Source organism: Panthera pardus, unplaced genomic scaffold (genome assembly GCF_024362965.1).
Source record: "Panthera pardus isolate Hobbes unplaced genomic scaffold, ASM2436296v1 HiC_scaffold_6, whole genome shotgun sequence".
Lineage (NCBI taxonomy): Eukaryota > Metazoa > Chordata > Mammalia > Carnivora > Felidae > Panthera > Panthera pardus.
This window is the reverse complement of record NW_026526991.1, coordinates 104688688-104705076: the sequence shown is the minus strand read 5'-3', so window position 1 is coordinate 104705076 and position 16389 is coordinate 104688688. Positions and strand designations below refer to the sequence as shown.

At 36.4% G+C, this 16389-nt stretch overlaps 1 protein-coding gene across 13 annotated transcripts in view; it reads right to left on the bottom strand.

Annotated features, from left to right (window-relative positions):
- Window positions 1-16389, bottom strand: part of ERC1 (ELKS/RAB6-interacting/CAST family member 1) — a 516510-nt gene that overhangs the window by 409493 nt on the left and 90628 nt on the right. For all 13 annotated transcript variants that reach the window (XM_019464949.2, XM_019464947.2, XM_019464955.2 and 10 more), the window contains exon 3: window positions 11654-12070. In XM_019464949.2, the coding sequence (XP_019320494.1) occupies window positions 11654-12070 (417 nt within the window). The remainder of the gene's footprint in view (window positions 1-11653; window positions 12071-16389) is intronic.

The following is a 16389-nucleotide window of genomic DNA, read 5'->3' as shown; positions in this document are numbered from 1 at the left end:
AATGCCACCTACTTTTTTCCCCAGCCTTTCCTGCAGTTAAAGCCCAGACACAAGACCTAATCTCCCCAATGAGACACATACATCACTTACTTTGAATCAGAATCTTGTAACAGAAGCAGGGACATGAATAGAGACAACTCTGTCAATGAGTGGCAGAGGCAACAGCCACCTCAAGTTCCCAGTCTCAGGAATGGCAGAGATTCCAAGGGTAGGGAGCAGTGTCAGTGGTGTCAGCCAAACAAGCTACCGTGTTTGTGTCCTGCACCAGGAGCACCACTGTCTAGACTAAACCAATAAAGGAACATGATGGATTTGAGGCTATTTTTTGGCTATATAACTTCTGAACCCAGACTCTTCAGCGCTCCTAGAGATTATGGAACCATCATCTCTAGCCTGGATTACAGCAACAGTCTCCCAAAGTTGATCTCCTTAGTAACACAATGGAAGACTGTTACTTTAATTTAATTATTTTAATTAATTCTTTCTCGACCTCCCCAAACAATTCATCCATATCACTAATGAATTCCAGGGTGCCAAATCTAGTGGACCCCTTTCTGTCCTCATCTTCCTAGAACTCTCAGAGGCATTCAAAGCAGTGGGGCCACTCCCTCCTATATACACATTTTCTCTTGACTATTATGACACCACACTCTCCTATTTTTCTTTTTCTCCAAGGGCTCCTCTATTTCTCTTACAGGTTCCTCCTTCAAAATTAGACCCCTAAATACTATAGTGATCAGGTGACCAGTCCCTAAACTCTCTTCTCTTTTCCATCGAAACTCTCTAATCTTCTACACTGCTTAAAATTCAATTGAAATGCTAGTGAATTCCCAGGCCTGTCCTCTGCTCTGATTTCAAGACTCCTTTATCCAACTGTCCATTTGACATCTCTATTTAGAGGTCTAGTAGATAATTTAACTTTTATTATCTGTAACAAAACTTAATTTTACCTTCCTTAATCTAGCTCTTCATCTGATGAGTGTGACGAGAGGTAAGTCTTCTCCATCTCACTAAACATCACTACCCTCCAGTAGCTCAAGCCAAACACCAGTGTCTCCTTTCATTCTTCCCAGATGTTCAAAATTCAGTAGCAGGCAGTGATTGCTCCATCTTCAAAATATTTCTTGAATTATTCCATTGTACTCCATTTCCAGCTCAGTTTAACCCCACATTACTACAACAGCTGTTCATTTCCTTCCATTTCCTCTCTCCACTCTCAAGAGAGCACCAGAGTAGTCTTGATAAAGCATCAACAAACCATGGGAGTTTAGTCTGCTTTGAATCTTTCAACGAGTTTCCCATTCACTTCTCATTCTCTACAAAATCAACATGATCTGACCAAAATGAATAGAAGACTGACCCTCCTGTTGTACTCATTTTAAACTATTTTAAAATTAGATAAAATGCATGAAATAACTGTTTTCAGACACTGGAAAAAGGCACACTGATCTATGATCCTTGAAAGAATAGAAACAAATGTGATGGCCCAAACCAGCTCTTCAGAATATGATGCAAGGAGAGAAAGCCAAACAGAAAAGAGCAGTCATACAGAGCTCAGAAGACAGATCAATGGATAAGACTCCTAAAGACAGTGAAAATGTGCAGAGCAGAGTATCACAGAGAAGGAAGCTAGCCATAAAAGCAGCAGTATCTAATTTGACAGGGGTCCCCTTGAGTATTTGGCCAAATACTAAGTATGTACGCACAGGGCAAGACTCCACAACGTCAAACAACAACTACTAAGGATAGAACAACTACCCAGAGAGCTATGAATTGAGCAACTACCTGAACTCACATGAGGCTAAGGAAATTTTAGTTCCAAAGGGCCAAAATAAAGAAAACATCAGAGGCATTTAACAGAGACACCAGAAAGTCCAAGTCTTAGAAGTCGCAATCATCTGATGAGTGTGATGAGAGGTAAGTCTTCTCCATCTCACTAAACAGCACTGCTCTCCCAGTAGCTCAAGCCAAACACCAGTCTCTCCTTTCATTCTTCCCAGATCTTCAAAATTCTCTATATAGAAATTAAGGCCTCTATAGGAAAGGCTATCTAGATCAGCTCTAACAGAATTTAAAAGCAAGTCCTATAAAGATCAAGTTAATCCACAACACTTCATTTAAGGAAGACAGTAAAATCCAGAACACACTAATGCAGGACAAAATCTCAACACGTTAGTTTAAGCCATAATAATTTCTCACCTACACTAAAACAACAAATCCACCGGCTTCCTATGAGCCTCGAGTTTGTACACATTTAACCTATTCTCCACACTGTAAATAAGATGACCAACTGGACACACAGCAGATATTTAGTAATATTTATTCAATAAAATGAGTGTACATATAGAAAAATAAAATGAATCCTACTAATTGTAAATAATCTTCATCGATTAATAAAATCCTATAACCTATACATTTCTCATTTGGTGTTTCTATATCTACTTGAAAATATTAAAACTGCATTTCCTTGATACCTCACAATTCAGATACTGAACAAATTAATTTTATCTGACTTCTTTCTTATTACCTAATTCCAAATAAGGTCAATTTCCAAATGTTTTATAAAGTTAAATTATAACAATTTTACTTTAAATCCTAGCAACCACATATGCAAAACATAAAGAAAATAGAAATCCATTTGAACAAAAAATCCTCCTTTGCTAAGGAACTAGGCTGCATTTTAAACCATCCACAGGCATAAAGCTTTCCTATTAAGACATTTGAAAACCTATCATTCGTAACAAATTTCCATTCAGAGGCCTGCACATTAAAACTCATTATGAACACATCTTGCAGTCAGTGAGCTGATAAACTCCCCTTTCCAACTGAGTACATCAAGCCTCTGACTCATGCACTGTTAATAAAGAGACTGGAAATAGAAATGAATGTACTATTCAAATAAATACAAGAACTAGAATATTCTATTTGCTCACTCTATTTCACTCCATTGGCCTGAAATTTCTCATCCAAAAACAATTAAAGTACAGGTAGAATTATCTGGATCCTGTTACACTGTCAACTGTGGTAAACAACAGAAAATATGTTCATTTTCTCTCATTAATTTACCAGAATAATAACTAACCTAGAGTTAGAAAACAAGCAAGTTAGGAATAAATCTTCGTATTTTTCTCTCTTTGGCAGTTTCTTTTAAAAAGTCAACTTTTACTTACACAACTGAGAGAAAGAAGTATTTGTGACTGACAAGTAGTACTTATGTCTGAAATTTCTTTTTTCAAGTTTCAGGTTTTAGCCTCCAGCACCCTTGGTTCAAGGGTAGAAGCTCCAGATTACTTGTGAGGCCCCTTTACAGATTCAATCCTCCATACAAGTTCTGGCTTTAGTGTACTCAAAACACAGAGGAGACAGAAATAAAGAAGAAGGGGAGAATAAACGGAAAGAATCCTCACTGTTTTCTGTATCTCTCAGACACCATTGTACTTTAACCCTTTTACCACCTCTAGTAATGGCTTTATTCTGAGAAAACATCATCTTCTTGTCAAAATAGAAATAGGGCACAAATGACACATTTTCTCTCAATCTCCTCTGCTTATACCTTACAACTGCTAATGATAACAGGCATCCCTCAGATACACTAGTTAGATTCAGAATTCCTATGCTGGAACCTAGTCAAATATTAATACTTTTAACCTCAAACATTTCTGTAAACCCCAACATGATAGAAGTTATACTAACAAGGTTTGTTGACTGAAATATTAAAGAGATAAAAACCAGCATGAATGTATTAATGTTTTAAAACAAATTTATATTTTATTTACCACAATAGCATTTACACTTTTAAAATTGAGAGCACATATAGGTATATAAACAATGTGTTTAGTTGGCCAACAGATAATGTTTGGTATGCAGATCCGAAAAAGTCCATAGTCAGCTTAGGTGTGTTCTGCCAACAGACTGAGAACCAAAACTGGGTTTTCAAACTATGGTGTATAACAGAATTACCTGTAAAGCTCTTTAACACTCTGTATGCCCAAACCCCAAGCACAGACCAAGCCAAGTCTTGACTGTAGTTCAATGTTTGTCCACCATATGTCTTCACTATTCTACCAATTAAAGGAAAGGTACTACAGTAAACAATATAAAATCTAACAATAAGTAGTCCCACAACAATGTAGTTTAGCATAAAGAAAACACAATGCTTAATTTAAATTTATTATTGTCTTCTTTGGCTTTTCTTTGATGGAATTATTTATCTGTTATCTACAGAATAATTTTTATAAACAAAATAGAAAACTAATCACAAATGCTACTGGAATGCTATTTTAATGTTACAGTATTTCATCAAATCTAAGATGCCACTGATTATAATATATACTATTGTTTTATGTACTGGAAAGAAAGGGGGGAAATGCCTCCAAATAAATAATTACACAAAGCTTTATCATCCAGAATTTTTATTTTATACTGACTATAAAGTAGAACTTAGAGTTCTCTTTTACTTATTTAACCATATTTTAACTATATGCCATTTTGAACTGTTTTCGTAACTTTCCCCATGCCAGCAACTCTGGTGTCAATGCTGATTCATCACATGATATTACTGATGACATACTGAACAATTAAAGTTAACATGAGAAATACCAACAAAGCTCACACCCTCAACTACAGTGGTAACAAACTGAGCAGCTATGACTGAATGCACAGGCAAACAAATCAGTACCACTACTGCCTTGTTGACAGACTGTAAGATACTGCCAAGGATAAAATTTAACTCAATGCCATATTGCTAAAGTAAGAAAAACTGTGAGTCTTAGGATTGATGAAATACTCTTTTTCTTTAAAGATGAACACAAAATCCAATAAATGACAAAACCTATGGATATGCTGGTATTGCCAACTCACAATTCTTTTTGATTCCCTTGATCTACTAGTGCGATAATGTGCAAAAGTCATTTCAAGTCACCACTCACCTACCCTAGATTAGAGCTGTTATTAGACTTCCTTGTCCACTCTTGACTCTCCCTCCCCTATTTATTTTCAACATGACCAGAGTAAATTGTAAAAAGCAAACCTGATCTTAACATTCCCTTGGTTAAATACTGGAATGGATTTTTCTTGCACTTTGAATATAACTGTTGCATTACCTGCAAGGATCATGAAGGCAAGTGCTTTATCTCCCAAAGGGCATGTTTTGTTCACTATTTCCCTAGTGCTTTGTACATGCTTAGTGCCAGTAAATATCTGAAGAATGAAAGGAATGGATTTGTCCTTGGATACCTCTTCACCCTGTCATCTGATGCCAGCCTTCACCTTATACAATTTGCTTTTGCCCTCTAGCCTCCTTGTTGCTCCTTCAAAATTCCTTCCCATCAGGCCTTTCGCAACTTTTAACCTTTATTCATGCAACAGTTTTATCCAAATGTTCAGCATGACTTTCTCCTTGTCTTTCCTCAAATCTCCTTACCTCAGGGGCACCTCCTCATACGAGCTTATCCTATTTACAGAAATCCCCTCCCCAACAAAATTAGACTCCACCCAATCATGTAGTTACATCCCATAATTATCAGTTTACTGTCTCCCACTAGATTTTTAAGTTCTAGGAGGGCAGAGACCATGTGGTCTGACATAAAAAAATGTATACCCATGCCCATCCTAGGATCAAATACATATCAAAGGCTCAATAGTTATTTGTTGAATAAATAAAAAAGGAAAAGTGGTGCCAGTAGTCTCTTGTTTTAGAAACAATCTTTATGTATCAGGTTAGCCATACATTAGAAAACTTTACCCCAAATCATCATTTTAACTTTTTGTTAACTGTATTTTCTAACATACACGAATTTAATTCTTTTATTTTTTTTTTTTTTTAGAAAGAGAGAGAGCATGCATGAGTGGGGGGCAGGCAAAGAGGGAGAAGGAGAAAGGGAGAGAAAGAATCTTAAGCAGTCTCCACACTCAGCATGGAGCCCAAAGTAGGGCTTGATCCCACGACCCTGGGATGATGACCTGAGCTGAAATCAAGAAACGGACACTCAACCAACTGAGCCACCCAGGCGCCCCCACAAATTTAATTCTTTAAGGTTCTTCCTACGGCAGTGAAAGATTCTTTCCTCTCTCAAAATTATATTAAAAGCTTTTTACTTACATTTTCTTCTAGTTTTTATTTTTTATAAAGTAGCTCTTTATTTCATCTAGAATTTGATGTAACTATGTAACTGTTTTCCAAATGGATGGCCACTATTTAAAACATCCATCATATACTTAAAACTGTATTATTTCCGGGGTGCCTGGGTGGCTCAGTCAGTTGAGTGTCTGACTCTTGATTTTTGGCTCAGGTTGTGGTCCTGGGGTTTTGGAATCGAGCCTGCTTTGGGCTCTGTGCTGAGTGTGGAGCCTGCTTGTGATACTCAGTCTCTCTCCTGCCCTGCTCCCCTGCTCTCTCTCTCTCTCTCTCTCTAAAACAAAATAAGATTTTTAAAACCGTATTATTTCTGGTTTCTATTTTGTTTCATTGATCCAGCTATCCACTGTTGTGCCAGTACATTTTAAGATCACTGGGTTTAAAATACGTGTATCATGGGGCATCTGGGTGGCTCAGTTGGGCATCCAACTTCGGCTCAGGTCATGATCTCACAGTTCATGGATTCAAGCCCCACATCGGGCTCTGTGCTGACAGCTCAGAGCCTGGAGCCTGCTTCAGATTCTATGTTTCCCTCTCTCTCTGCCCCTCCCCGACTCACTTGCTTTCTCTCGCTCTCTCTCAAAAATAAACATTAAAAAAAATTTTTTTAATAAAAAATAAAGGGGCACCTGGGTGGCTCAGTCAGTTAAGCACCCAACTTCAGCTCAGGTCATGATCTCATGGCTCATGGGATCAAGCCCTGCGTGGGGCTGGGCTGACAGGTGGGAGCCTAGAGCCTGCTTCAGTTTCTGTGTCTCCCTCTCTCTCTGCCCCTCCCCTGCCTGCTCTTGTTCTCTCTCTCTCTCTCTCAAAAATAAACATTAAAAAATTAAAAAATAAAATAAAATTAAAAATAAATAAAAATAAAATATGTGTATCATGATCTGCTTAAGCAAGTGTTCCTACACTGTTCTTCTGCAAATAAACTACAACATCATTAAGGCATGTTTGAAAATCATTCCCAGTAGGATTACATTAAATTTACAGATCTGGGGTAAGGTGACATCTTTATATTGATGTTCCCATCTACACTATAATGAAAAATTAGCCTTTTCCTCTCCATTACCATTACTGATATTATTTATTACATTTCCTTACCTAATTGTACCATGTAACACACCCAGAATAATGTTAAATACTGATGAACCCAACCATCTTTGACCTCTTTCTAAAAAAAATTTTTTTTAATGTTTATTCACTTCTGAGAGACAGAGAGAGACAGAGCATGAGTGGGGAAGGGGCAGAGAGAGAGAGGGAGGCACAGAATCCAAATCAGGCTCCAGGCTCTGAGCTGTCAGCACAGAGCCTGACACGGGGCTCAAACTCACGAACCGCAAGATCATGACCTGAGCAGAAGTTGGACACTTAACTGACTGAACCACTCAGGTGCCCCTGACCTCTTTCTAACTTCAGTGGGCATTTCTAATATGGCACAGTAAGCCTGATGCTGGCTATTAGTTTGAAATGTGGTTATTATATACATTTATTATGTTATTATTTATTTAAATCTTATTTAAAAGTATTCAATTCTTATTTTTAGTTCATTTTGTTTCATTTTCAATCAAAATTCTGTAACATTTTATCTAATATATTTCAGACAGCCATCAAATACCACAAGATTCTCTTTTCCTTTTATCTAATACAAATTGTAACTGTGTATGATAAATTAAGCCATTCTGGCATTGCTGGAATAACCTCCTTTTGGTCAGAGTATTATCCTTTTATCATAATGCTGATTCTATCTGCTAATATTTTATTTATAATATGTATAACTAAACTCATAAGTAAAATTAGTTTTGAGTTTAACTTGTTTTCCAAACTTCATCAGATTTGAGAACCCAGTGGTTTCACTGGGGAAAAAAAACTTGAAATGCTATCCTTCTTTCTGTAAGTTCTAGGTTTAAATTTTTTGGCCTACATTTCAACTTACTCAACGAACATTTCTTGAGTACCCACTGTGTATTTGATAAACACTGGTAAAATAAAGATTTTTTTAAAAACATGTATCTTTGAGGGCGCCTGGCTTGCTCAGTCAGGGGAGCATGCAACTGTTTATCTCCAGATTGTGGGTTCGAACCCTATGTTGGGTATAAAGATTACTTAAAAATAAAATCTTTAAGGGCACCTGGGTGGCTCAGTTAAGTGTCTGACTTCAGCTCAGGTCATGATCTCACAGTTCATGAGTTTGAGCCCAGGATCAGGCTCTGTGCTGACAGGTTGGAGCCTGGAGCCTGGAGCTTGGTTCAGATTCTGTGTCTCCCTCTCTCTATCTGCCCTTCCCCCCATCATGCTCTGTCTCTCTCTCTCTCAAAAATAAATAAAAATATTTAAAAAAATATATATATATATATATATAAAATAAATAAAATATTTAAAAAATGTATCTTTGATGCAAAAAATGAAGCAAACAATGAAGAAACATACAGGTAAATATAAATATACTATCATAGGATTGGTTCATCTACATTTAAGTATACAGCTACACAAGGAAAAGTTCAAAGAACTAAAATTTGGTCTAAGTCTTGAAGGTAAATAGGAGAAACAGAAAAGAGAACTAGAATTCTAGACATTTGTTTCTGAAACAATCATTTCCACCTGCTCTTAAGAAATTTAATTTGTATGACTGTGTTTTCCTGTAAGATGATGCTATGTTACTAACAGCAACTAGAATTGTGTGTTGGTATGATTGATAAGGCCTACCTATATTTCTTCCACACTATGTACGTAAGTGGGACTTGATATTGTAGAGCTTGTTAGTTGAAAAATCAGTCTTATATTCATGTTTTTTTCTACCACTGTTTCAAATTCACCACATCTCTGTTCTCTGCCAGAGTAACAATGTAGCTTTTCACACTCCTTAACTGTTCACAATTTATTAACTCCAAAACTCAAAAGTAAATAGGCATAATAAAAAAGAATGCAATCTAGCCACTTACGATAACATGGATGGACTTAGAGGGTATTATGCTAAGTGAAATAAGTGAAAGAGACAAATACCATATATTTCACTTATATGTGGAATCTAAAACACAAAATAAATTAACAAAAAGCAGAAAGAGTCTACAGAGGACAAACTGATGGTTGCAAGAGGGGAGATGGGTTGAAGGATAGGCAAAATGGGTAAAGAGGAGTGGGAGATACAGAATGAAGAAGTCACAGGGATAAAAGGAGAGCACAAGAAATATAGTCCCTGGTACTGTTCTAGCATTGTATGGTGACAGATGGTAGCTATACCTGTAGTGAGTACAGCACAATGTACAGAGGTGTCAAATCACTATACTGTACACTTAAAATTAATGTAATGTTCTGTGTCAACTATACTTCAATTTAAAATGCTTTCAAATAAATAAATGGGCATAGGTTGAAACATTCAGAACAGAAGCAGTAAAAACATAACACTCAAAATTCATGATGCTGGGAAACATTTCAGGTTGCATGCTGTGTGAGATTATTACAACTTCTCTAACAAAAGTCTATGGCCAGGCTCTAAGTAATCTCATTAAAATATAAAGTCTTTAATGTAAATTGAAACAAACTCAGGATGTGCCTGTAACATACCAGTTGACTGAAAATTTCCTAAAATATTACAGTCTGATAATTTGAAGAGCCTAAAATGTACATAGCTGCTGATTAATCCTAACAACATGTTATATACACCGCTGGGAAGATAAACTGGTCCAATCACTCCGGAAGATGAGATTATTCAGTTTCAAAAATGTACACACCTTTCAAGCAAATTCATTTCTAGGAATTTATCCTAAAGAAAAAAATTAATGTACAGAGATATATGGTTAAGGATATTCAGCACAGCAGTTTTATACTACTGAAAAATTAATAGTGGTCTAAATTTTCAATATTCAATCAAACGTTATAAATTCATCTGAAATTACAAAACTCTACATATACCTGACAAAAGATGGTCAAATACATTATCAAGAAAAGCATGTGACATTACATTATGCATACTACACTAACACAGTAGCCACAAGCTGCACATAGATACTTAAATTTAAATTTAATTAAATTTAATTCCAGATTAGTTATAGTGAAATAAAATTTAAGTCAGTTCCTCAGTCACACTAGCCACAATTCAAGAGCTCCATAACCATATGTGACTAGTGGCTACCATAATGAACAAAGCAGATACAGAACATTTCCATCATCACAGAAACTTCTATTAGACAATACTAATGTACAGTATTCTATCTTTTTTAAGAGAAAGAAATACAGAAGGGTAGCGAGCTGGGTGGCTCAGTCAGTAAAGCATCCAACTCTTGATTTGGGCTCAGGTCATGATCTCACGGTTGTGAGATCAAGCCCTGCATCAGGCTCTGTGCTGGCAGCAAGAGGTCTGTTTAGGGTTCTCTCTTTCTCTCTGCCCCTCTCTCACAATAAATAAATAATTTTTTTAATGCAGAAGGAATGTATACATAATAAAAATGACTGGAAACATATGCATAACAGTTATCAGCAGGTAATGATACCTGGGATTTTAAGTTTTTGCTAATTTTACTACAATAAGCTACCATGAATTTACTATGTAATAAAATCATGTTTTTAAAAAACACTGAATTTCCTCTTTATCAAAAATAAAATGTCCTCACTGTAAATATTTCATATTCCTTACAAAAGGAGAAGTTATAGAACTACAAATATAGAAGTATCCTTTTACAGTTACTATTTTGCTGCTTTGGGAATATTCCATGCTTTAATTCCTTTCCTCATACTTCATTCAGACTGACAGTAACACAATTCTGTGATTTTTTTTCCGTATCCAAATGGGAAAGTTATCTGAAGTCTCTGGCCACATATAGAGAATTACAGCTGTCGATTTTTTTTAATTCAAAGGAAGATGTATTTTTCATTTATGTTTTCTTAAAATGAATCATTACCTAGAAAAGTGAAAGGTTATCAACAGTCACAGTGGCCAGCTTAAATCTGAGTTTCCTCTATAAAAAATAACTGACAGTGTGCTCTATATCATTCTTTCTCACTGTGCCTCCATGGCAGCAAATGATTTTTATTACATATCTTTTAGAGCAAGGCAAGTTTCTATGGCAACCACAGAGCAAACATCCATTACTACTACCAAGGACTATATAAGCACATCTAAACTGAAGTAAACACTTTTTCTCTTAATAATATTCTGAAATTAAACAATAATTAGGTAATCTGATTCTGTTTTTGCTGTGTGTGTCTCTATGAACAAATCAAGAGATGAGTAACAAACTAAGAAAATTCTGTGTCCCTCTAGCAATAAAATGTGTCTACAGAAACCAGATGGGGGGGGGGGGGGGGGCAGAAAGACCCAGAAATTTATCAAGCCAGTATACATACTAGTCAATGCCATCTCATACAAGAGAGCAAATCAGAAATCAGTGAAGCACTTAAATATCAAAGAAGAAATTCCCTTCAGGCTAACTCAATGGAGTATGTAAATTTATCTAAGTCAAGATGCTGACTAATGCGGGGTGGGAGAGACAATCAGTAAGTCAAGACAACTGAAAAAGCACTCACCTCTCTCAACATACTGTTCTCTTTTTCCTTCTGCTCCAAAAGGCTTTCTAGGTGGTGGACGTGCATCTCTGCCTCTGCCAGTCGTCTTGTTCTCTCATGATCTTCTTCAGTAGCCTTAGCAGAAAGTCCTTTGCTCTGCAACATCTCCAGAAGTTTCTTGATGGATTCATCCCGAGCATTTAGGGTTTGCTTCTGAGTCTCAATACGCAACTCCATTTCCTCCAAAGTCTTTCGAAGAAGAAACAGCTCTTTGGCCTGCCGCTCATGCTCAGCATGTAACCTCTGAAAGTTCTCCTCTGTCAGCTCTGCCACGAAAGGTTCACCAGTCCTACTGCTACTATCTTGCTGAAACAGCTGGTTCAGGTCCCTCTGGATCCGCAATTCATCCTGGAGAGCCTGGATTGTCATTTGCATGTGCTAGAACCAAGACAAAACAGAAAACCCCAAGTCAGCTTCCCTCCTCAAGAAGAAAAAATAAAGCAGACTGGGAAAGTCAGAAAGTAGCTACCAGGGCTCTCAGAACTTGAATTTAACAAATTAGAATTCATGTAATTTTACACTGTCTTAAAATATGATTGAGATAATCTATAAAATGTCAATAATTTAGCCTCTATTACTCCCAAAAGGAAACAAGAGAAGTATGGCAGAACTTCACTTTGCATAACCCATGACAAAATAAAGGCATTGTTCGAAATTAACAGAAATATTCACAGAACTAAAAGGGAGGGGAGGAGAAAGGGGAAATCTACAGGAATACAAACACATCATACAAAAGTTTCACCAAATAATACAAAGGATATCAAAACACAAAATGACTTTTTAAGTAAGTTTACACATTAAATAATACTAACATTTAATGAGTAGCATCTACATGCCACACACTTTTTATGTGTTGATTCATTTAATCTTCATGACATGTGTACTATTAATTTTTTTACTACTTTTTTACTATTATTATTATTCTTACTGATGATGACACTAGTCTTGGAGATTTTTTGCTGTTTATTTTTTTTAATATTTTTTAATGTTTGTTTATTTTTGAGAGCAAGAAAGAGTGCAAGTGGGGGAGGATCAGACAGAGAGGGAGACAACAGAATCAGACGCAGGCTCCAGGCTCTGAGTTGTCAGCACAGTGCCCGACATGGGGCTTGGACTCACGAGATGTGAGATCATGACCTGAGCCGAAGTCAGACACCCAACCTACTGAGCCACCCAGGCACCCACTACTGTTTATTTTTGAGAGAGAGAGAGAATGAGAGAGCATGCAAGCCAGCAGGGGAGGGGCAGAGAGAGAGAAGGAGACACAGAATCTACAAACTCCTGTCTCCAAGTTGTCAGCACAGAGCCTGATATGGGACTCAAACTTAAGAACTGCGAGATCATGACCTGAGCCAAAGTCTGTCAGGTCTTTTTAAATCTAGAGATTTAAGTAACTTGCCCAAGATCACACAGTAAATGATGGACCTGTCATTGAAATCAAAGGAATTTTCCCAGCCCACAGAAACTAGTGCTACCCGAAGAAAATAACATAACTTGAAGCTTTCATAAGGGGAGGAGAAGGAGTGCCTGGGTGGCTCAGTTGGTTAAGCTCTGACTCTATCTCTGCTCAGGTCTTGATCTCACAGTTTGTGAGTTCAAGCCTAGTGTCAGGCTCAGCACTGACAGCACAGAGCCTCCTTGGGATTCTCTCTCTCTGCCCCTCCCCTGCTCACACTCTTCTGCCACCCTCCCCCCACCCCTATCAAAATAAATAAATTTTTTTTAAAAACTTAAAAAAAAAAACCAGGGGGATGGGGAAATACCTCACCATGTGAGCTTTTCATACAGGGAAGGATAATAATATAGGTGAGTAATTAAACAAAGATGTCAATGCAGTTAAATTACAAAATGTTTGAGACGGCATATCTTTAGCCTGTACACCTAATGAAGGTATATGAACCTTTAATCTGAATGGAAAATTTCCAGCACGTTAGACAAAGAATCTAAAAGTATTCACAAGATTCATATTTTTAGAAATGAAGAAACAACAACAACAAAAATCACTCTTTGTATTAAAGGTTTAAAGACTGGCAGTATGCCATAGTGGAAAGAACACTAACCCACAATCAGAAGACATGACTTTTAGTTCCAGCTCTCACACTAACTGCTATGCAATTTTGGATACAATGCCACTTTCTGCATTTCAGATTCCTCATATTTAAAATAAGGATTTATATACCTGCACAATTTTTTCACAGAGATTTTAATAATATCATGGAAATCTTTGCAGATTATAAAACATACATTGTTGAAAAATTCTGGCAGACTACAAAATAGCAGTACAGTAAATATCTCAAATAAATGATCTGGCAAGGATACAAAGATGTATGTACAAAGATACTTATTCTTATTTATAATAGTGACAAAATTAGAAACAACCTAAATAGATATTAATAGGTGATGAGTTACAGTAAATGAGAAATGTCCACATAATTTAATACTATACATCCATAAAAAAATAACAATGTAGGCGCACCTGGATGGCTCAGTCGGTTAAGTATCCAACTTTGGCTCAGGTCACAATCTCACAGTTCGTGGTTCAAGCCCTGCATCAGGCTCTGTGCTGATAGCTCAGAGCCTGGAGCCTGCTTCTGATTCTGTATCTCCCTCTCTCCCTGCCCCTCTCCTGTTCATGCTCTGTCTCTCAAAAATAAATAAACGTTAAAAAAAATAACAACAACAATGTACATTGGTATTTAGTGATTTAAATCTATCGCCACAATATACTGTTTTAAGTGTAAAAAAGCAGACCACACAAGACTAAGTATAGGATGATCTCAATCTAATTTTTAAAAGTGTATATACATCTAGAGTAAAGTCTAAAAGGATACAAGCAATTAATTACCAACGACTATCTCTGGGTATGAATAGCTTTTACATTTTTTCTTCATACTTTTTTGTACTAACTAACCATGTAATCCTTTTGTAATTAAAAAAACAACAACAACAAAAACCACCTTTTTACCTAAAAATAAGAGAAACAGATTTCAGAGATAATTGCTTGGGTACAGAAAACCGTGCTCAATTTACTACCACTTTTGTTAAAGAAAGGGAATAATATTTACTATCTACTGTAAGTAAAAAATAAAATATTCTTAAGAAATAAAAATATTTCTGGAAAGTTACACAAGAAATAATTTTTTAAAAAGTAAAACTAGAATAGCTGAAGGACAACTTATAAGAACACTTTACTAGAAATTTATTCTATTCCTCTTGAAATTTTTTTATTCCTCCAGAAATTTTTAACTGAAGTATAACTGACATTGAAATCTTCTTAGTAACAGCTTTATTGAAATATAACTCACATATAATAAAGTTCACCTGTTTTAAGTGTATAATTCAGTTTTCAACATATTAAAAGTTGTACATCAAACACACATATCTAATTCTAGAACACTTCCATCACCCCTTAGTGAAATCCCAGGCCTATTAGCAATCACTTCCCATCTTCCCTCCTCCCAACCTTCCTCTTAAATTTGAACAAAATAGATGTGCTACCCCACTCAAAAATTAAATTTAGGGGTACCTGAGTGGTTCAGTCAGTTAAGCATTCAACTTTGGCTCAGGTCATGATCACCCAGTTCATGGGTTCAAGCCCTGCATCAGGCTCTGTGCTGACAGGAGCCCAGAGCCTGCTTCATATTCTGTGTCTCCCTCTGTCTCTGCCCCTCCCCTGCCTGCACTCGGTCTCTCTCTCAAAAATAAAAAAACATTAAAAAAAAATATTTTTCAATTTAAAAAGGGCGGCTGGGTGGCTCAGTTGGTTAAGCTCAGGTCATGTTCTCACAGTTCTTGGGTTTGCATCCCACATCAGGCTCTCTGCTGACAGCTCGGAGCCTAGAGCCTGCTCCAGATTCTGGGTCTCCCTCTCTCTCTCTGCCCCTACCCTGCTTGCACTCTCTCTTTCAGAAATAGATAAAATTTAAAAATAATATAAAAATAAAATAAAAAACAAATTTTTAAAAGTGCTTACAATACTTTTCAAACTTAAAAAAGAATGAAATTCTGACATGCTACAACATGGATGAAACTTGAGGATAATGCTAACTAAACCACAATAGACAACTATTATATGATTCCACTTAACACGAGGTATCTAGATTAGTCAAACATATGAAGCAGAAAGAACAACAGTGGCTGCCAAAGCCTGGAAAAAGCAGGGGTTGGGGAGGGATGGGAAGTCACTAACAGGTATAGTTTTACAGGATGAAAAGAGTTCTGGAGATGGATGGTGGCAATGTTTGCACAACATAATGTACTTTATGCCAATGAACGATACACTTGAAGAGTAGCTAAGATGGTAGATAAAAGATGTATTTTACAGTAATAAAGAAAATGAGGAAAAATGATACCTGCCATAAAATTCCAATTTATGGATATTAAATTATTTATGACTATTGATAAATATTTAGGTTGGTTCTGTTTTCACTATTACAACAGGCACCTTCATATGTATATCTTTGTACATGTATCCAAATTTTTACTGGGAATAAATTCTCAAAGGGGAATTGCTGAATTGGAGGATATGCAATTGTAATTTTGATTATATATTAAAAATTATCTCTAAAAGGGTCTGACACATTTAAACTTCCACCAAACAATATCTGGGAGTCGCCACTTCCCCATATATTTGAAAACTGTAGGTATTTTCTTTTTCTGGCATTTCTTTGATTATAAGCACAGCTAAATACCTATTC